This window comes from Sphaeramia orbicularis, chromosome 19 (assembly GCF_902148855.1).
Source record: "Sphaeramia orbicularis chromosome 19, fSphaOr1.1, whole genome shotgun sequence".
Classification (NCBI taxonomy): domain Eukaryota; kingdom Metazoa; phylum Chordata; class Actinopteri; order Kurtiformes; family Apogonidae; genus Sphaeramia; species Sphaeramia orbicularis.
The window spans coordinates 30,975,667-30,998,333 of NC_043975.1; the positions used below are offsets into that span (position 1 = coordinate 30,975,667).

Below are 22,667 nucleotides of genomic sequence, written 5' to 3' on the forward strand. Positions count from 1 at the left end.
GTTTTTTCAGTGTAAATCATGCATTTTCCTGTATCTAGTTCACTGATTATGTAGATGTTCATAAAAGCTCAGAATAACTTCAAAGGTTATTAGATCAAATCAGAAAAAAAAAATTAGGAAAAAGTGACTTTTTCAGCAAAATTATCACTGACTAAACATACAAACAAGTGTCTCCATCCACTGTCATTGTGGATCAGTGACTCCATAGGTTTTACTGGTGAATCAATGTTGTAGAAGATGACAATGTTTCCACAGTAACTACGGAACCTCTGAACGTCCAAATGGGTCATATCTGATGACAATGAAAAGATGACAAAGTGTATTTTACACCAATTATTTACATGTATTAATAGGATAAGTGGATCAACACATATTAAACAGTTTAGATCAGTAGATGCTTTTGGTTGATGGTGTGTGTTTGGGTTTTTATGGGTTAAGAATGGGTGAATACAGAGAAAAAATCATTTGGGAACTGACACAAAAGTCACACTGGGTCTTTATTCTCCAGTGTTTTATTGGCGGGGGCCGTCCGCGCCGGGGGGCAGCTGTGTGCTCCAGTGGCTTTGACGCTTGCTCAGGGGTCTGCTCCTCGGTGGGGTATGGGGCCCTGCTGCTGCGATGCGGTGGCATTTCGGCCCTCCCTTATCGGTCAGGATGCGGCTTTATGATGGCGGCACCGGGTTGCTGGGGGCAGTGGCTGCCCCCTGGTGTGGGTGGCTCCCTGTGATAGCGCTGCCTCTTTGTTGTTTTATGGTCCCCCTGTGCTCAGCCTGTTTTTTTCCTTCATTTCTTTATCTATTTCTTTTAGTTTTATTATTTATGGGTATTAACATTAGGTACATGGGTGGCGAGGTGTGTGTGTGTGTACATGTATGTGTGTGTGGTGGTAGTGGTGGTATGCACTGATTTTATATGTAAAGCACTTTGTGCTACATTTCATTGTATGAAAAAGTGCTATATAAATAAAGATTGATTGATTGATTGATTAATTGATTGATTTATGGGTTAAAGAGGTCAGATGACTGTAGGACAGGATACTGTAAACCAGCTTCAGCTAAATATAACCTGAATGCTGAGACGCCATGGGCAAAAACATCATCACAGGTGCTTGTACCTGAGGAATAACAACTTCACATCTTAAAGTACCCAAGTGAGCACAGCATGTTTTTGTGCGACGGTAATACTTTTTTAGTTTTTGTTGCATGCTCTCCTTATTATCTCATCTTTCCTGTCACTCTTGGTGTGTATGATCTAATGAAGAAGGAATATCTAAGAATGATCTTAAAAACTGTAATAAAATATTAAAGCACATACTTTTCTGCCAGAGACCGTGCCTGAGTCTCTCGTGGCATCCTGGCTCATTAAAGCATATTGCAACTTCTCAGATAGCAGCTCAAAGACACAGGCAGCATGACCCATTTTGGGCGCTAAAAGACATTTTAATAATGAGTGTCACTCAGATTGTTTACAGTGATATGAAATGCTGTGTTAAATGTGGGAAAAAGGAAACTAAAGAATGTATCAATTAACAAATAGACTTTGGCAGAGTCAGTCAGAGCTTTTTCAGTTAATCTTGTTACTTACTGGACTGGAGATGATCTCCATTTAAAGTCAACAACACACATAAGCACACATGATGGTCTATAATCACCTTCACACTGAGCTTCACTGCATTTTGCTGGAAGCGGTCGTACTCAGGCTACTTTTGGGAGTCGCACATTAAAAACAGGGTTATTTCCCTCCTGCCAGAACCAGGAACATAAGCAAGGACCAATAAAAGTAACGTGAAAGAATATGTGCAACAGTTTATAAACAGTTTATTACTCTGACACAATCACAGTAAAAAGAAAATAGCGTCAGCCTTAGAAAGGTTTGTATCTTATGACTAATAAACAGCATGAACTGCGTTATGTTACTGTTATTTTATTCACAGATAGTGCACACTTCATTTGTTACAGGCTTATGTTAACCCATAAACACTCAAACATTCATCGCCGAGCAAAAGCATCCACCAATCAAAACTGTTTAACACCTGTCGATCCACTAATCCTATCAATCCATGTAAATAATTGGTGTAAAATACAGTTTTTCATCTTTTCATCGTCATCAGATATGACCTATTTGGACATTCAGAGGCTCAGTAGTTACCGTGGAAACACCATCATCTTCTACAACATTGATTCACCAGTAAAACCCATGGAGTTGGATCAATGACAGTGGATGGAAATGCTTGGTTTATGTTCAGTTAATGATATATTTGACTGAAAAAGCCAATTTTTCTGCAGTTTTCTCTGCTTTTGATATAATAAACCTCAACTTTAAAGTGAGCTTTTATGAACATCTACACGATCAGTAAATCAAATAAAGGAAAATACCTGATTACATTGATATATAACTGTGAAATATATATGACCATTGACAAAGTATGCTAAAAACTACTTTTTGGGAGGTACTGTTAATTGAACTATGTCCTGTATTAAATGTATGTTGTTTTTGTTTTGTAATTATGATGAATGGTTTTAAGTTGTTGTTTGTGTTGCTTTGTGTTTTGTGTGTGGGTGTTTTTGGTAAGTTGTGTACTGCTGTGTATAAACAACTGTGTTGGGTGTGGACTCCAGGAAGAATGGTGATGGCCTAAGCCAAAGCTAATGGAGATCCAAATAAATGAAATGAAATTTATACTGATAAAATACAAATACAGAGGATAATATTACAAATAAATGGTGATAATTCACTTAAGAAAGGTTAGATAGAGAAAATGTCATTTGGGAACTGACATAAAAGTAGCTCTGGGTATTTAAGGGTTAAAGTGGAGCGGTCTGATTTCATACCTGCACTTGCAAGACAGAGGTGAAGGTTTTGGCGTCTTCTGTGACTCCTCCGATGTAAAGGGACTGGGTGAAAACTGGCGGGTGGTCGTTCTCATCCTGGACATCGATCACCACCCTGGCTGTGTTCGCTGGGATAAACACATGCGCATTGTAAACGTTAGGAGCCTTAACTTTGCATGCATGCACAGAATACAACAATACCATTAGATAATGTAGGAGAAGGAGACATCTGTGATTCAAGGGCACGGTTTTGTGGTCTTATATTCACAATACAATCATGTTGTTCATGTCAATAACAGTAAGGCAACTAAAAGGAGGTTTTCATATTTGCAGATGTGAAGTTTTATTTCTGCCATGGCTGGCGGTGGCACAAATGTTACTTTTGGGAAAGGAAAGGAAGAGAGGAGATGGGAAAAAGGAAAGGAAACGGGAAAGGAACAGAAAAAGACGACAGGAAAATAATATACAAAGGAAAAAGGAAAGGAAAGAGGAGAGGAGACAGGATAAAGGAAAGGAAACAGGAAAGGAACAGAAAAAGGAGACAGGAAAATAATATACAAAGGAAAAAGGAAAGGAAAGAGGAGAGGAGACAAGATAAAGGAAAAGAAACAGGAAAGGAAATGAAAAAGGAGACAGGAAAATAATATACAAAGGAAAAAGGAAAGGAAAGAGGAGAGGAGAGGAGACAAGATAAAGGAAAAGAAACAGGAAAGGAAATGAAAAAGGAGACAGGAAAATAATATACAAAGGAAAAAGGAAAGGAAAGAGGAGAGGAGAGGAGAGGAGAAAGGAAAAAAGAAAGGAAGAGAAAAATGAGATAGGAAAAAGGAAAGGAAACAGGAAAGGAACAGAAAAAGGAGACAGGAAAATAATGTACAAAGAAAAACGGAAAGGAAAGGAAAGACAGGAAAAATGAAAGTCAGAAGGAAAGAAAAGGAAAAAGGAGACAGTAAAGAAAGAAAAAGGAAAGGAACAGAAAAAGGAGACAAGAAAAGTAAATATAAAGGAGACAGGAAAAAGGAAAGGAACAGAAAATGAAAGTTGTAGAATTACATTGACAATGAAAGAATAATTCCCTGCTAAATATTATCAGTTTCTGACCCCATTTCCGTGAGGTGATTCACATCTAAAAATAAATCTCTCACAAAATTAATGCGGGTTCAGACAAATTATATATTCCGGTTTCACAATATGACGGTGGCTTTTTCAGACAAATAAAAGACCAGGACGGTTCAGCAGAGATAAGGAAGTGTTACACAGTGGTCCAAAAGGTGAGAGCAGTACAGTGAATAATGATAAGACCGTTCGGACCGTTTCCAGAGCTGATAAAGGGTATTTAAAATGGTGCGTTCAGGGACTTGGGATGAAATGCTTCCAAGATATATGCACCAATCTGGTTGACATAATGGCCTTTACGACGCAAAATTCTACTGCAAATGATATCACACAGATAAATAGCTTGGCTCAATCTGTAAAAAAAGACAGTAACTGTGAGCAACTCCAAGGTGGGATGACTAGAGTTGAAATATGACTAACTGAGGTTTGGCAAGAAAAGTGCTTATCTTCCAACTTGTTTTCGGCTCTTATCTGGTGAAAACTCTGAATCACACACTCATTAAACTACAATACAACTACCACAACCAAGAAAAGGTTGAAATATGTCAGGAACAAAGATGAAATGCACACTCCCAAGGCTGAAACACTCAAGATAAACAAAAAAAAGAGAAAGAAATCACAAAGTTTGGCAGCATTAAAGGGAAACACAAATACAGATGCAAACGTTAATCTGCTTATCTCCAACAGCCATCCTAGACACCGTACGAAAACGTCTATTCACGATTCCATCCTTCACTTGAATTAGAAAACCGGATTAACACATTGTTAGAATCCTATTGATTTGTTAGCTGATTAAAATGTGCGCCAAATGAATTGAAAGAGCTTTGCTAATGACTACAATGATTTGTAGTTTTAATCCTGTCAGAATGCTTACGTTCAGATAGTTTGGATGAAATGAGCAGCATGTGGTAAACACTGTAATTAAAGAAGAAAGGACAAAAGTGTCAATAAGAAGAACGCAGATATCTATTGAAAGTAGAAAAATGATGGCGAGAAAAGACTGGCGGACATAGACTGTGGGTGGGAGGAGGCGGAGGAAAGGGGAGAGAAATTAGAGCCATTTTCACATCGGTTATAATTTCAATTACAAGTCTGAAAAACTCTTCCCGTTGATCTATTTCCCTGCATGTAATTAAAGAAAAAAAAAAAACTATTAGCTTTGGGTGGATTGAAATGATTGTGAAAATTAAAGGAAATTATATCAAAATAAAGAATGAATGAAATTAAATCAGAAAGTATGATACGTATTAGCACTTGGCCCATTAATTTGGATTAACCCTTTATTGGGCAAGAGACTAATTTTGGTAATTTCCACATGCATTACAAGACAGTGACAGTAGCAGTTACAGTGAGGACACTCGCTGGGTTTCCATTACAGTTTTCTGCAAAATAAAAGATATTTCTTCAATTTGACAAAGTTATAGGTGTTTCCATTGAAGAGTGTTTGACTTCTGATGCGTGATTCTAGTAAAGTCCCGTCTCGCAACATGTCATAATTGTTGTAAAATACTGTATAGTTCTCGCAAGAGGCTCGTTTAAGAAAGACAGACGCACTGAGTTTCTTGCCAAACCTCCACGGTGTTGCCACTGTAGTGTTGGTTCATCTACTGCTATTGACTGTCTTAAACAGAAGAAGAAGGGACCGTATAATCGTCCCAAGGCAAAGTCCTCATTTATGGCAGGGGCCACACAGAATGGATTTATAGGAGAGAACTGTACATCAAAAATTCATCAACGAGTTGTGGATCCAGAATTTCCAAATGATCCGGGGAACGTTTAATGAACTGTGTGATATTATTGAACCTCTCGTGGCACCAGACTTGTCATGCCCTCAGGAAGCAGTTCCTACACCAAAGTGAGCGGCTGTTCCCTGATACAAACTAGAACCACCGTGCACAGATGTGTGAAAATGCGTAAAATGTGCTTCCATTACACTTTTGCACTATACTTCTGTATTGAAACATCTCAAAAAACACCTCAGGAGAGCGTAAAAAAACTTTTTTTGCAATCATTGACAGTTTTTGCAGCCTTTCTGTCTTTCCATTATGAAATTTACATTTTGTGTATTTCTGAGGGTAATGGAAACCAGCTAGTGAGTCAACAATCTCCGGTCCAATGTGGTCTACAGGGTCTGTAAGGTCCACCTCGGCATGAACAGTGAGTGGACCTGCTTTGTTAGTGTTAAAAACTCCACTTCCTGGTTGGGGAGGGTCAGGACCTAACCCTCACCTATCAGGCCACACCCAACCCTTTAAGAGGAAGAGTCAGGCCAAGACCATCCTCTTTCCTTTGTTTGACTGGGAGCATGTGGCCTGAAGAGAAGACAGACTTAGGGTACGTTTACATGGCAACACTCGGCAAAGATTTCTCCTTTGCGTTATAAAATCATTCCCCGTTAAGACGAAGCCGCTATGATAACGATCTGCGTTAACATGAGTCCGCGAGAACAGCTGAATACGCTGTAGTGGCCATGCCAGACCAGTAGCTGGCGATGTAGAGCTGTAGTGAAACAGTGGCGGTAAAACACGCGCCTGCGCACAAACGATTTCCGGTTTAGACAGCCTTTAAATGAGGAGAAGAAGAAGAAGACAACGCTATTTACAAACAACAATGGCGAGTGGTCGTACAAAGACGCAGGACTTCTTTGTCTGGACAGACGAGCTGAGCACAGTTAGCAGCACGTAAGTTGTTCTGAAACCGGCCATTGTTGTTGTGGTTGTTCCTTCTTTTTCTGCAGCTTTATTGTGTCATAGAGGCTGGCAAACCAGCTTGGAGGCGCATTACCGCCACCAACTGGCCTGGAGTGGGTTAACTGGCGGCTCTTGGCTGCGCGCGCATGCGGTGACGTCATATTTTACCCCGGAACGCTCCGATTCGCGTTAACACGGAGCTGAAATGCGGAGCGTATCGATAACATTCCACCCTGGACCCTGGTATCAAAAGTTTCCGGATTCAGGCACTCTAGGCACCGTTTCCATGTTAACAGAAGGCTAATCCGCGATGAAATCTTCTTGGAGTCGACTGAATCCTACGCCGTGTAAACGGCCCCTTAAATGCACAGACTGGATGGATGCATAATTGAGTGAGTTGTATTTTGTGTTATAGTTAATTGAATATCTTTGAAAGTGTTTGGAATTGTTTTTGTAATAGTTATTGTTTCCCTTTGTTTAGGCTTAAAATCATCCTACCCATGTCATCCGACCTATGTCATCCTATCCAAATCATCCTAACCATGTCAACACCAGAACTGTTCACCTGTATATAATCAACCTGAAGAGAGAATAAAGCATTTCAACGCAATCCCTGACCACTTATCATATCTAACCGTATGCCAGTGAAGAAGTTCTAATTATTACAACCCAAATCAGCCCTTTTCATCTACCTTATAGTTTTTACAGTTAGGTACCATGAAGTAATGGTACTAATGTAAGGAATGATATTCAAAGGGATAATGCGGATGTGGACAGGTGTCTGGATCAGCACTGATGTTTGAATGTTCTAATATACATGTTCTTTTCACCTTACATGTACTTCATGGTTTGTTTTTTTTGGTCACTTATGGTAAGAGACCAAATACGGTAACTTCTCTGACCTTGATTTTCTACATAATAAAAAAATATTTTACAATAGTAATAAAGTCTTAAGTCCACCAATAACACACTAAGGTTGAAATTTTGAATTTCAAAGTATTTCTATGAGTGCCCTATAAAGGGTTAATATTTGTGGCTCAATATGTGAAGAGATTATAGATAAAAATCTCCAACACACCAGGACCACTTTGATCATTCCACACAACTATAGATGTCTGGAATTTGCATTTTAATTCTGGAAAGCCACATCTTCACTCATAAAGGCCAGACCTGCGAATCCCAGTCTGACGTAGGAGAAAGAAATCAAGCATTTCTGAAAGTGCAACAGTAAAGTCAACAAAGCCCGTATAGCCTGAGGGTTTGATAGACGTATGAAGGAGGAGGAAAAGCTGGTTCAAAAGGTGGAAAACTACAGCTAAAGCTCAATATAACTCATCTTCCAAGATGTACAACATTACAGACGGCGAGAGGAGTTTGAGTGAAGCTGTACAAGGTAGAGACGGTGAGGGCAGCAGAGAAAGGGAGTGTGAGGATATAGGAGTTAACTGTATGTGCAGCAGAGTGAGAGCCACAGCTGGTGCTTATAGCAACACTGTCTTAACAGCGTCTCAGATGCATAATGCACTTTTATTTCTTAATGCCGAATAGTATGTGTGTATAATTGGAGGGAGAAATCTAGAGTTTGGTGATGCAATTTAACCTATAAAGACCCAAACAGCCTCTGACGACCAAAGCTAATGACTGATTTAAACTGTTTAATACCTGTCCATCCTCTAATTCTATCAATGCATGCAAATAATTGGTGTAAAATGCAGTTCGTCATCTTTTCATGGTCATCAGATATGACCCATTTGGACGTTCAGAGGCTCCATAGTGAACATGGAAACACTGTCATCTTCTACAACACTGATTCACCAGTAAAACCCATGGAGTTGGCTCAATGACAGTGGATGGACACACTTGGTTTATGTTCAGTTAACGATAAATTTTACTGAAAAAGTCACTTTTTCTTCAGATTTCTCTGCTTTTGATAAAATAACTTTCGAAGTTGCTCTGAGTTTTAATGAACATCTACATGATCAGTGGATTAAATATAGAAAAATACCATGAAAAAAGACATGTACCTCTTCAAAATAATGATTGTGGCCGTTAAGAAGGCCATTACCAGAAACTGGTTAAATAGTGATTCTCCAAACCAAAGGCAATGGTTGGACATTATGGAGGAGATCTACAGTATGGAGAAAATGACTTTCTACCTGTGAATCAAACCAGGTGACTTTGAACAAAACTGGAGGAAATGGACACAATTCAAAGACATGGACAGTGCTCGCTTATTTGCATGATTATTTCTGCCCCATCTTTCTTTTTTCCCCTTTGTTTGGTTGTTTGTCCGTTCTTTTTAGATAATATTTCTTGTACATGTTAATATACAAAAACTGAAAGAGTAAAAAAAAAAAAAAAAGAAAAATACCTGATTTACACTGAAAAAAACTCAAAGAGGATAATATTACAATAAAATGTGATAAATCAAATAAGAAAGGTTAAATATAGAGAAACATTCATCTGTGAACTGCTACAAAAGTACCAGTGGGTCTTTATGGGTTAATGTCAAACATAATTTTGTTGTGTAAAGCGGACACAGCCTAAAGGCCCATTCATGTTTCTTTTACGTATGTAAATAGCTACGTCCGTTTAAAAGGTGTCAAGCATCAGTGAGCCTGTTTGCATGACCATAAAAGTCTGATAACTGGGAGTAATCGGATAATTATAAAAATCAGATGCACTTAAGAAATGCGATAATCAAAAAACCCTGGTTTATACGCTCCAGCCCGTTATCGGATTTCTTTCGTAGTACGTACATTCGTAATGATGGTAGCCTTAAACTTCCTGTTATCTTCTGCTCATGTTTGACTACGCATCTTCTGTTTTCGTGATTTTAATTGTGTTTACACATATGCAGACATAAAAGAACAAATAAATCAGATTAACCTGTATACATGCAGGAAGACATAGGAGTACTAGGGAGAAATCAATGTGTGTTAATCCGATTTCTCATAATCCGATAACTGCCATTATCTGATAAAACATATCAGATTATCCTGTCATGTAAATAATCTGACAACTCCAGAAATGATAATGATCGGAATATTGGTGTGTGTGTGTAAAGAGGCTCACTGCCTTCATAACTTAGATACATCCATTGCGTTGGAATTGGTTTGTCAATCTATCCACCAGAGGGCACCGCTCTTAATTAACATACTGGCCGAATACCACGAAGAAGAGTAAAGTTTTTAAAGAAGAAAGTCAATAATAACAAACATGGTGATGACAGAGGAGGTATTACTAATGCTGATATCATAAAGGGTATTTGTCATAAATATATCAGTAATTTTTTAATAATTCACACAGTCGCTCTTTGAAATGTTCTGCCATTTCTGAAAAATTTTCTCTTGAAATCTCTACACTGCCCCTCATGGTTCCCGGTGGTACTGCTCCATATTCTCTGTTGGGTTTTGCATCAGTAAGTTCCCAGAAGACAGACTGAAATACCCACGTAATGAATGCAGAGGATGGACAGAACGCTTCGCCCATGTACGTATGCCTCTTTAACGTAAAGGACGAACAGACCTTTAGAGGAAGAGGGTTCACTTACATTTGGACGGCGCTCGGAGGTTTGACGACACCACCCTCATGGAGTCCGCTTCCACTTTCAGAACGTAGCTGGCGTTGGTCTCATAGTCCAGACGCTTGGCAGTGAAAATCTCTCCTGTTGTTTCATTTAGCGCAAAAAAACCTGCAGAAAATCGACGTATACAGACTGTGAAGGGCAGGATGAAATAAGATAATGAAAAAAAAAAGACGGGGATGAAAGGTTTTGATCGACTTTCTTGCGTTGAGTAGTTTTACAGAGTGAAATCAGGCCAACGTGTCCCGACCTGCTGTCGGATAGAATACTGTCACTCGCTATTTTGATCATTTTTTAAACTAAAAGCAAAAAGAAACCTGAAAGCGAGTACTCTTTGGCCCCACTTTTATCTGTCATTTTAAGTGCCTAGATTAAATCCAGATAGGGTGCGACACCATTTCATTTAAACCAAAATGCGTCTCAGTTGTTGACACTTTAAAGAGACACTGGGAAAGACAACTTTGGCTGATTTCTGCATTTCTGCAGCCATTATCGGAGACGGGGACGATAAAAAACGTCAGACCACTTACTGATGGAGGTATGAATGTACATCTAATCTTGCATATTACATACTGGGGCTGATGTGATGTGCATTTCAATGCATCTGTGCTAATTTCATACTAAAGGATTATGATAATATTTGAAGCAACCACCACTGTGATATTGCGGTAGAATTTGACCCAACTTGATTAAACCTAGAGCAATTAAATACAATATGATGCAAAAGAATATGATGCTATGCAATACATTATGATACAGATATTTAGATTGATTTGTTTGGTTCTTCTTAAGCAGATTGAAAAATAAGCATTTTTACTTCAAGTTATACTTCTATAACATGCTACAAAACTGCAGCCTTGATTATACTGTCCTTCCATAAGACTTTGTGGGAAATGACCAGTGATAGCAAATGAGATTAGATGCAAACTGGAATTTTACTGGTAAATATACAAACAAATATTATGAAATGATGTATGTCTTTCAGAGGAGTAGATCTGTGGAACAGCTGCACAGATGAGTTGAAACTATGTACTTCTCTCTATTATCTTAAAAAACATTTATAAATATGACTTTTAATAGATATATGAACTTTAAGTATTAAGTTTGTATGCAATATTTAATATTTATTTCAGCATTTATATTGTTTTCATTGTCGGTGTGAATATGTTGTGTTTTGTTAAAACTGAGGACGTGCTGTAAGATAATGTATAAAGGGTAGGCAAATAATCAGGAAACGTCAGCCTACTCCTTTTCAGTCTGACTGTATACATTAATTATTTAATTAGTGAAGTGTGTATTATAAATGTTTGTTTCATGGAGTGATTGTTGGATCTATGGATTGGATGGATCTGTGGACTGTTCTTCAGACTGAAATAAAACAATAACAAACAATTATTGGTCTGAAATTTGTAAATAATTACTGCATATTGATCAACTTCATGGTAACACACATACATAAGAGGCTAATCACATGACGGCAGGTATAGGTGTGCAGACGTGGTCAAGATGATCCACTGAAGGTCAATTCAAACGGGGAAGAAAGCTGATTTAAGTGATTCTGAATGTGGAGGGACTGTTGGTGCCAGACAGGCTGGTCTGAGTATTTCAGAAGCTGCTGATCTACTAGGATTTTCACACAAAACCATGTCTAGAGTTTATAGAAAAAAGAGGAAATATCAAATCAGTGACAGTTCTGTGGGTGGAAAATGCCTTGGTGATGCCAGACTAGTTTGAGCCGTTAGAAAGGCAACAGTAGCTCAAATCATCTTTTTTTTTTACACCTGAGATATGCAGAACAGCATCTTTGCACACGTCAAACTTTGAAGCAGATGGACTAAAACGGCACTTGCTGGCCACTTTATTAGGTACACCTAGTACTAGCAAGATACATCTAATAAAATGAGTTTATATTGCTGTCCGGTGATTATATCTGTGTACATTTTTGCAGATATTTGGATATTCTAAATACAGCAGCCCTGGCAGGTGTGGAAAGCTATTTTATTTATTTGTTCCATTCTTGTCATGTTTTGTGTTATAGAGGTGAGATCCCTGCTTTTTTCATGTGTCAAGTAAGTCAGTTGTTGAAAAGTAGATGGTCTTTGTTGTTTTGGCTGCACCTGGCCTGAAGTTATGCTTCAGCCTTGTGAATAAATGATAGTGTGTGGACTGCAAAACTCAAGTGGGCACTGAGAGGGGAGGGGGGGGTTACTTTTATGTTCAGCCCAGGTTCACCTTGGCCTGGCTTAACATTGCTAATAATATGCTACTATTAATAATTATGAATTGGACGATGCAAAGACAGTGCATGCCCAACTTGTATCAGGTGCACACATTCTGACAAAATCATTAAACTTTATACCTGTAATAAACATAGATACTGCTTATGTGTACAAGAAATGTATTAGTTTTCAACACATAATGAGCAGTGTTGCGCAAGTTACTCCCAAACTGTAATCCATTACAGATTTATTGTTACCATTTTACAATTAGAACTTAATTTTAATGACAACATTTTTGTAATACCAGGTGATTTCATGTATAGAACATGTTTGAACCACAAGAATGTCATTAATTCTGTTAAGTTATTCAAAAGTAATTCTTTACCTTACAATATTACTATCTCAGAATGGTAACGCGTTACATGACTCCTGTATTACTTTTGAGTTAAATACAGACTTTCATCATAAATGGTGTGTGCCCCCACAAATACAAGAGATAGGAGAGCCTTGGGGCGCAAATTTATGTGTCATGTACATGTGGACGTATAGCTCAGTAAGTAACGCTACGGTCTACGATGTTTGAATCCCAGCAGGAACATTTGCATTTTACAGGGGGCATGGCATCGAGGACACCGGTAGATAAATCCACAATCGAAAAAGAATTCTAACAAGTCATACAAACATTAGCTTACGTTGTCATTGCTGATCACTGGGATCATGCTAATGCTAACTAGCTTCTGTAAAGCAGGGTTAGGGTTAGTAATAAGCATACGTCAGTGTGGATAATGTACTGTCTTCTGCCATCTGCGTCCATTGGCTGAACACCAACAGGAAATAGAACTTTACAGATGCACTTTTTGATTCTTTAAGGTCTCAGGGTCTTGCTGTTTTTTGGGTTTTTGTTTTTTCATTGAAGCAGTTAAATAATGGGCGAAAAGTGTGTTGTAATACAAGCGCTACTGAACATGTACCAAGTGAAATATTACTGAAAATTGATTAATAATGCCTTACACTACTGTGTTACAGCAAAAAGTAATCTGTTACTGTAATGCATTACTTTTGTAACACATTACTCCCAACACTGATGATGAGAATGCACCTCTAACTACCTGAACATAACTCATACATAGCAAAATCTTCACTAACTTTCTTAAAATCGCTGGTCAAACTCCAACAGTGAAACCTGCCAAGTCGATAAATAAAACCCACCACAGTCAAACTTGGTGTATAAGCAGCTCTGAGTGTACTCACCTCGCTGGTTGCCTTCGATGATGGAGTAGATGATAGTTTGATTGACAGCAGCTGCCATGATGACTCCCACGGGGGTCCCAACAGCAGCCGCCTCACTCACCGGTGGAAACCTGGGAACGGATCAGTCAGTCCATATCAACCGATAAGAAAATTAATATGTATACTGTATGGAGGCTGTGGGCCTACTTCCTCTCGGGGGCTGAGAGGAAGGATTTGGCAAGCTAAATACGACTGAGACTTAAATCTGTCAGCCACCTCCAAAGTTTCTTCCTTCTTCATTCTGGCAGCTTCCTGTACCTTGAGTTTACCCCCACAGATAAAATACATGTAGAGAGTGTTCACACTATCTGAAGATACTGCAGCTGAAAACTCCACTGTAAACAACAGTCCTCTCAATGCAGGTGATAAACAAGTGTGCACATTCAACAGCTCTAACACTGATCAGTAATACATTGATTTTTAGCCAAAACTGTAGGATGTTGACTGTCGGCTCAAAGCAGCATCTGCTGATGAATATCACAAGTAAGTTTCAAGTTCCTGCAAGATAATCCTCATGAAAAACTGCAATGACTTATGTCCAGTAGCTAGCTTGAAAACAGAGGGACCATGTCCTGAATTTAGGGCATGTTTTAAATAAAGATGGTTGTGCAGGATGCAGTAATGGTTAGCGTAATTGATTGAAATGTCACAGAATGACAAAATAGCCAAACACCATTTCTCAAAGCCGAACGCAACATTTTCAGATTCCTTTTTCAAAGTAATTGTCAAAACATTTGACAAGCTATAACCACAATCTATATTATAAAAGCCAAGTGGCCTCTGTGTGTGTGCGTGCATATGTGTGTCCGGGGATTCACACAAAATCTGTAAAGAGCTGACTGCTGCAGTTTAACTTACTTATGGATTTTTGGTCAAGGAAGAGACTAGTGAAAACAGGAATTTGATAGGACCAATGTTCTGGGAGATTTTAGTAATTTTGGAATACAATAGCCTTACAATCATGTTGCTATGACCAGAAAGCTTTGGCGGTGACTGCTGGACAAACGCGGTACAGCATGCACGAATACACAACAGCATAAAAATGACCACATCTAGAACCCGTGGATCCACACAGGTCAACGCGCTAGTATATTATGTATTTTTGCTTCATTTGCCATCTAAGATTTGTACATGCTGGTGCGTTTATGTGAAGTTTGTGTTGGAATCTGGTCTGTACTGTACTGGACGCCTGTTTGTTGACATCAGCCAACTCCATTTATGAGTTAATGGTAGGTTGGTGTTTTTCTCTTTTGCAGGAGCAGAGAAGAGACATAACATACTTGAATCATCTTAGAAATAAATGCATTAGCCTGTTAGACAACTAAGATAATGACCGGGACAAAACAGACACAAACACACAGACATGAACCTTTGACCTTGGACCCTTTATCAGGCAAGTGATTATTTTTGGTAATTTCCACATACATTACAAGACAGTGACAGCAACAGTTATAGTGAGGAAAGTGAGTCAACAATCTCAGGTCCAATGTGGTCTACAGGGTCTGTAAAGTCCACCTCTGCATGAACAGTGAGTGGACCTGCTTTGTTAGGTACCATGAAGTAATGGTACTAATGTAAGGAATGATGGTCAAAGGGAGAATGTGGATGTGGACAGGGGTCTGGATCAGCACTAATGTTGGTCTAATGTTCTAAAATACATGTTCTTTTCACCTTCTTGTATTTTTTATGTACACTTCTGTTTTTTTTTTTAGCCACTTACAGATAAGGAACTGTATATGGTAACTTCACTGACTTTGATTTTCTACATCATAAAAAAATTCTGAAAAATTTCACAAAAGTAATACATCCTTGTTATGTCCTCCAATAACACGCTAAGGTTGAAATGTTGAATTTCAGAGTATTTCTATGAGTGCCCTATGAAGGGTTAAGAAAACTGAGAATTAAAAAATGATATGCTGCCAATTAATTTTGCATGGATTAATTATTTAATCCCTCTGTAATAACATAAACTAATGAGTCAGTGACTCTTTTGAGTAATTCCAGCACCACCTGTATGATTCAGTCAGTGTGCATTTAAAGCCATGCTCTATTAGTGGCCCGTGTCAGACAGGCAGTGAAATTAAAGCATCAACAGCTTTCAAAGAAAACCCAGGCAGCCTCCTGTTTCACCCACCTGCCTCTCATTGCATGTGGGCAGTTTTCCCTGCTTCTATCCCTGATAGATTTTCTAAGAATCTGGCAAGTCTTGGATTTCCAGCAGATTTCCCTTCATTAAATAAACCCATGTGAGTCATTAGGCCAACCGTCACAGCTGGCTAAACATTATAACATGGGCTACCGACTGGATAAGCTATCAAGTAAACACGACATGATGAATGGGAGATGGTGTGTGTTTGTGAACACGCGGGTGCATGGATTTCAACTTCCACCTCAGACACTTGCCATTCTAAGCATCCAAATACTTACAAATACATGGAATAAACCTACTACTGTACATAGAATAAACATACACTTTATATTAAAGCCATTGAGGGCAAGTCTGCTGAAAATCACAGGATTTCAGAAAACGTCCCCAACCGACTCCCTCAGATTTGCTTCAGGTTTTCAGAAACTAACACTACAGCATACAAAATGTAAATTAATGCAGACATGCTCTTACTACTCATTATTGTTTTTATGGTAGACCCTGTCATACATGTATAACGACATGAGAAATAAATAGTGTTGTGCAAGTTACTTCCAAACTGTATTACAGATTACTTGTTAGTGTTATTTAAAAGTAATTCCTTACATTACAATATTACTGTCTCAGAATTGTAATGCATTACATGACTCCTGTATTACTTTTGGGTTACTTTCATCAAAATAACTACATTCTAAAATGACAAAATGTAGTTAGAGTATTTACATCAAGCAAAAGGTGATATGGTGTAGCACAGTGGTTCTCACACTTTTTACAGTGGAGTACCCCCTGATATATACTTTTTGAGCCAAGTACCCCAGCTCTCGCTTCAGTATTTTTGATTGGAAAAAAAAAAAAAATTAGGCAAAATTTGTTCCTGTGCCAAAGGTGTCCGTTTATATTTTCAAAACTTTGTAAACAAATAATATACATTTAACTGTCATATGTGAAAATTTAAAAAAAAAAAAAAAAAAAAAAAGGTAAAATTTGTTTGAAAAAATAAACTCAAAAGTGCCATCTTTCATTGATAAGAAAAATGAAAAAAAATTGGTCATTAATACATGAACCTTTCAAAAACAAAAACTAATTTAGCTACTCAAATAAACTCATTTTGAATAATATAAAATACAAATGTTTTAAAAATGTTACCAAAGCTTAAACAGAATGATTAACAATAAAACAATTATATGAATATATTTATTGTGTTTTATATTTCAGCATTAATTCTCATTATTTATTTTGTATTCGATACATGATGACTTATTTAATGTATTTTTCCCAAAAAATTTCAAGTACCCCCTGGGCTTCTTCCAAGTACCCCAGGGGGTACATGTATCCCACTTTGGGAACCCCTGGTGTAGCATAATGACTCTGGGCTATCCAGGTGTTAACAATATAGTTTACAATACGCAGAGTGAAGGCTCAAGGCAATGCAAGAAAGGATGACAGACAAACTACATTTCTGCTGCTTTGGCTTATAACGCTCATCCTCTGTTTTCTTTCTCTTCTCAGTAAGTGAAGTGGTCACGTGGCACAATTCAAGATGTGTTTTTTTTTTTTTTTTAATTGCTAGACCTATTTCTCGACATCAACAGTATTTTTGGTTTCGGTGAACGGTTAGATTTGACTCTTCCGTTCTACTCGTCCTTATCTCTGACAAACTCGAGGTAATAAGCATACGTCCATGTGGCCAATGTATTGTCTTCTGCCATCTTCACCCATTGGCTGAACACCAACAGGAAATAGAACTTTCCTGCTGGATTTTTGATTCCTTAAAGCTGTGTATAACTTTCGTCACCAATTTTTCATCAAATCAGTGGAGTCATGTAAACAAATGGATTGTTTATGGTGGAGTACACTTCGAAATTGTTCACCGTGAGGGAAGAGATTCAGGTGCGTAATAACGGAAAGACTTATGGATTCGTGATACTTTGGCTATGACTTGAGTTTTGCAGATTTGCTGAAATATTTGTGACTAAGTCATATGCAGCTTTAAGTTTTGGAGCTGTAATGGGACTTTTGCAAAGACTTAAGTACCTTCACAGGGGTCACAGGTATTTTTTCGCAGTAAGATTGATTTTTCTGAGCTTTCGCAGTACGAAGGCATCAACTGATCATTTGTGTGAGCCGGACGACAACAATGATAGAACAAGACAAATTGATTTCTGGTGAGACTTACAGTAGTTTATAATGAAACATAATAAACTATGAAACACATCTATACACATGTACAGTGCATAGACATTAAACAGAGAATGGAAAGCACTGTTACAAAATATAGTACGAGATGTAAAAAAGCAAAGTCGCTGCTATCTTACGAGGAGACAACCATCCATGGGACAATGATGCGACTATCAACAGTTCTGACAGAACTTAAACTTGACACAGATATTAATAATTAAAATCTAAAATAAAAAAGCAAAACCATCCCTTCAAACATGACAGTGCCATGGTTACATCTCCCTCGATCATATTTCCTGCCTCTCCTTTATATCTATTGTAGGATTCAGTGTTTAATATTAAGTGACATTTAGTGGTGAATATTACAGGTACACTAGGTAAGTATTACAGGTAGGTATTACATTCTGGGCTTTTTAGTTAAAGGGATGTTAACTCTGGTCCTATACTTAGTGACATATGGTAACACCTGATACCACCCATTCATTATAAAGTCTTATAAAAAAATTTTTTTCATCAAATCTGTAAAATCCGAGTCATGTAAAACAAATGGATTGTTTACAGTGGAGTACACTTTGAAATTGTTCACCGTGAGGGAAGAGATTCAGATGCGTAGTCACGGAAAGACTTACGGATTTTTGATATTTAGGCTATGACTCAGGTTTTATAGATTTGATGAAAAATTGGTGACGAAAGTCAAAAGCAGCTTTCAGGTCTTGCTGGGGTTCTTTTTGTTTTTGTTTTTTTCATTTGAGCAGTTAAATTATGGGCGAAAAGTGTGTTGTAATGCAAGCACTATTGAACATGTAAAATATGAACAAGTAAAACATGACTGAAAATTGATTAGTAATGCCTTACACTACTGCATTAGAGCGAAAAGTAATCTATTACTGTAATGCATTACTTTTGTAACATCGCTACTACCAACACTGGAATTTCACTCACAGTTAATGAAAACTTTGAGACCATATTTTTCGACATAATTTTTATTTTGAAACCCTAAACTGGAATTTTTTCATATGAATCATTTGTTTAGGATAGTGGCATACAGAAACAAAAATCTAAAGTTTCAAGAATAATTTCAAAACAAAAAACTTCACAAAAGAAAATGGCACCTGCCACACACAAAGTCACAACAGTAGCGGTCCTGGTTGGGAGTTGTCACTCTCTCTCTCCCTGGACGCGGTCTATCGTCAGCAGAGCCTGTGGTGTTGTAGGCGTTCAACCAGGTTTCTGATTGTGGGTTGGGAACAGCCCATACATACGCCTGGCTATTTCACTGGAGCTCAAACCGGCCTCCACCATACCCAGCACCCGGAGACATTCATGTGATAGACGTGGCATGATGCCGTTCACTGGACTAACAATGGTGGCCTTTTTTGGCCCTTTATATAGGCCTTCAAAACCAATCCTCAAATTGTGCAGATACCCACTGAGTATTGCTCAGTGTGTATTTGGTCCACTTTTGCGAAGAGACCAACCCATGTGCAATGAACCGTGACAACATGACAACTCATCATTATCTCAACTACCCGAGCACTAAGTCATCAATAAATCCACAATGAATAATTACAACCCCCCAACAAGTAGAAATATGCAAACATTTCTACCTCAAAGTTTCTATTGACTGTCAATATACATACCAACATATGAAAGATGTAATGCCCTTCATTGTGGAGATGTACTGGGACAAAATTGCACAGAAACAATATCCCTTTTTTTCTTACATTTCCATATAATCACATCGATTCACTTCTATAACACACAACTAGGCCTAGAGGAAACAGCTGGAACAGAAATGTTCTATTTCATCCCCATTTTCATATGGTTTTTCATTACTGGAACACTGACTGGCACTCCTTTACAGACGTCATGTTGCATCCTCTTCATCTTGCAGAGATAAATGTTTCTACATTTAAATTATTTCATTTTCAAGAATTACTCAGTCTTGTAGGGGACAAAGGTAGGGTTCATATGAGTATTCATGTTCACAGGCAGTTCTGAGTGACCAATCAACCTACTGTGGTGTGTTTGGACTGTGAGCGCCACAGAACCCAATCAGACAGAAAATTATTATTCTTTATGTGGACTGTATACATTAGCTGATTACTAAGTTATGTAAAATTGATGTAGGACATTATAAGCTTGTCTTCTTTCTACTCCTTTTCAGACAAAGTATTGTTAAAGAACCACAATGAAATAATACATTGTGTGACATTTGTTTTTCTTTTTTGGTTGATTTATTTCTGTATATTAGAGTGTCCTGTTTAAACTGGTAATTTATTTTGTCAACTTATGTTCGAAATAAAGTTTATCTATCCATCTATCTACAGGGTGCTTGGGCTGGTCTTGAAAGTTTTAAAAAGTATGGAATTTTGAAACCCTGTTTTCCAGACCTTAAAAAGTCTGGAATTCTGTGTGAAAGTCTTAATAAAGTATGGAAGAAAGTTTCTCTCATCATCAAATTTTAGAGTATGGTCAAAGGTACATAATCCTGTAAGATAATAAATACATGAGGAAAGCATCTAAAAGACCTGATATGATTTCAGTAACCGGTCGGTACTGAAATGATTCTAGTGAAACTTGTTTGTGTGAAAACCTTTCTGTCGATAAAACATAATTTACTGCAAATTATGCAATCATTCACCAAACTTTTCTACTACACACAACAGGTACAATCTCAACCAAAAAAGTAGGCATGCAAGTATAAAAGTATACTTAGCGCCATTAAAAACGCACAGGTCAGAATAATATGTATATTTGGAGATATATTACATTAATTGGTTTGGGGTTACCTTCATATTAAAAAGAAAAGCATTTTGAGCTGGCAAAAACATTTTGGCGTGTTCTTTGCTGCCTTTATATAGACTATTGGCCACACCTAAAGTTACCAGGCAAACGTGACTCTGTACAAGAGATTCGACTCAATGTCCAAGATTAAGGGATTAGTCCAAACGCCGATGTCGGACGCATTGGGAATGACAAAAACACAGCTGTTAACTGTGTTCCTCATCTCGTGAGTAACATATACAGAATAGGCACCTGAGTAAATAATTTTTCAGGAAATTACACCACATGTTGGGATCGTGCATTTTTAATAGCGTTAAGTATATATAAAGTCAAGATCTTGGGGAGAAAGAAAGGAGTTTTGAAAAAGTCTGGAATTTTTATTTGGATTAACAACAAGCACCCTGATCTAAAATACATGGAAACTCCACTCAGAAAAGCCACAGTCGGCCAGCGCTGGCTTCCAAACCAGGATTTTAATACTGTGAGGTAACAGTGCTATTAACTGCACCGCTGTACTTAGAGGGATTTATGTCAAATCAGCCCAGTTTAATTATTTTTGTTTCCCAAAAAAACTCATCTTCTTCATTCGATGTATTATATTTGTAATCTCACTATTGTCAGGCATAAACTATAGGACACTACTGGCATGAAATTAACACAAAGACGATAAAATCATTCATTCAGAATTTATAGTCAACTAAACTTCCATTATCGCTCCAACCCAAGTTTGTAGATGTAATACTGCAACACCTTCACTAAAGTCTCATTTTGGACCCCTATCACATTTTCCCTCCTCCCTCTTCAAATCACTGGTCGTCTCTTCTTACCCTCAGGCAGCTGCTTCCAGCCAACATCCCAGCAGACCTCAGCAACAATTGTTATCCATTCCTCCATCCCTCCCTCTCCTGCTTTAGCCACAATGGCTACTTGACAGGGGTGAAGGAACACAATGGAGAGGATGGCTACACACACACACATATATGTGGGCCAATCCAGTGGAATATGAGCGCACACACAGTTGTGACAATTCACACCTTTAGTCGTGGACCGCTCAAAACACATTTCAAGCCACGCAGATGGATACAAACACTCCCTGCAGATGCAAAGTACAATAAAACACACACACACAAAGCATATTCATCTAACAACCCTTCCTTCCCCTCCTGTGCTCTCTAATGATTGCCGTCCTCAACTACAGCAAGCTGGGCTGATGCTGATAACAACAGCAACACACACACACACACACTCAAATATACGCCGCTGTATTTGTAAGGGTATTGTATTGTCTTTCATTCTTTATCTAGTGTCTTTCTTTGATTGCAGTTTTTCACAAGATTTTGCCTAAAACCAAGTGTTAATCCTCAAATTAGAGATCATCTTTAGAACAGTTTCATGTCGGAGTCTCTAAAAAGCGATGAATGACACACACACACACACACACACACACACACACACACACACTGGTCCAGAGTATACATAAACCTGAACAGAGCTGTGAGAGGGTTGTAGTGTTGTGAAGGGATATACAGAATAATGAGGACAGTGATAGATGTTGGCGATGATGCCCTCCCTTCTCGGCGGGTCTTTCTCTTACAGCCACTGTCATTCGTTTGTCTCACTCATTATGTGTTCTGCTTTTTAGCCCGTCTCTTTCAGCCCTTGTTTCTTTATGATACACCATCTTCCCCTCTTGTCATTATTCTCCCTGTCCCTCCTGACACCGCTCCTTTTCATTTCTCCAGTTCTGTACTGCAATTGTGATTCTGTCACTTCTTTTAATCTCCGTCTCTCTTTCTCTGTGTCTCTTTGTCCACGCCAAACTAC

The 22,667-nt window shown here is 38.2% G+C and overlaps 1 protein-coding gene across 1 annotated transcript in view; it reads right to left on the reverse strand.

Annotated features, from left to right (window-relative positions):
* LOC115410209 (protocadherin-15-like) overlaps positions 1 to 22,667 on the reverse strand; it is a 409,909-nt gene that overhangs the window by 96,867 nt on the left and 290,375 nt on the right. Inside the window, exons 27-29 of the mRNA XM_030121717.1 lie at positions 13,694 to 13,803; positions 10,191 to 10,331; positions 2,832 to 2,959 (exon numbers count right to left, since the gene is read on the reverse strand). Of these exons, the coding sequence (XP_029977577.1) occupies positions 2,832 to 2,959; positions 10,191 to 10,331; positions 13,694 to 13,803 (379 nt within the window). The remainder of the gene's footprint in view (positions 1 to 2,831; positions 2,960 to 10,190; positions 10,332 to 13,693; positions 13,804 to 22,667) is intronic.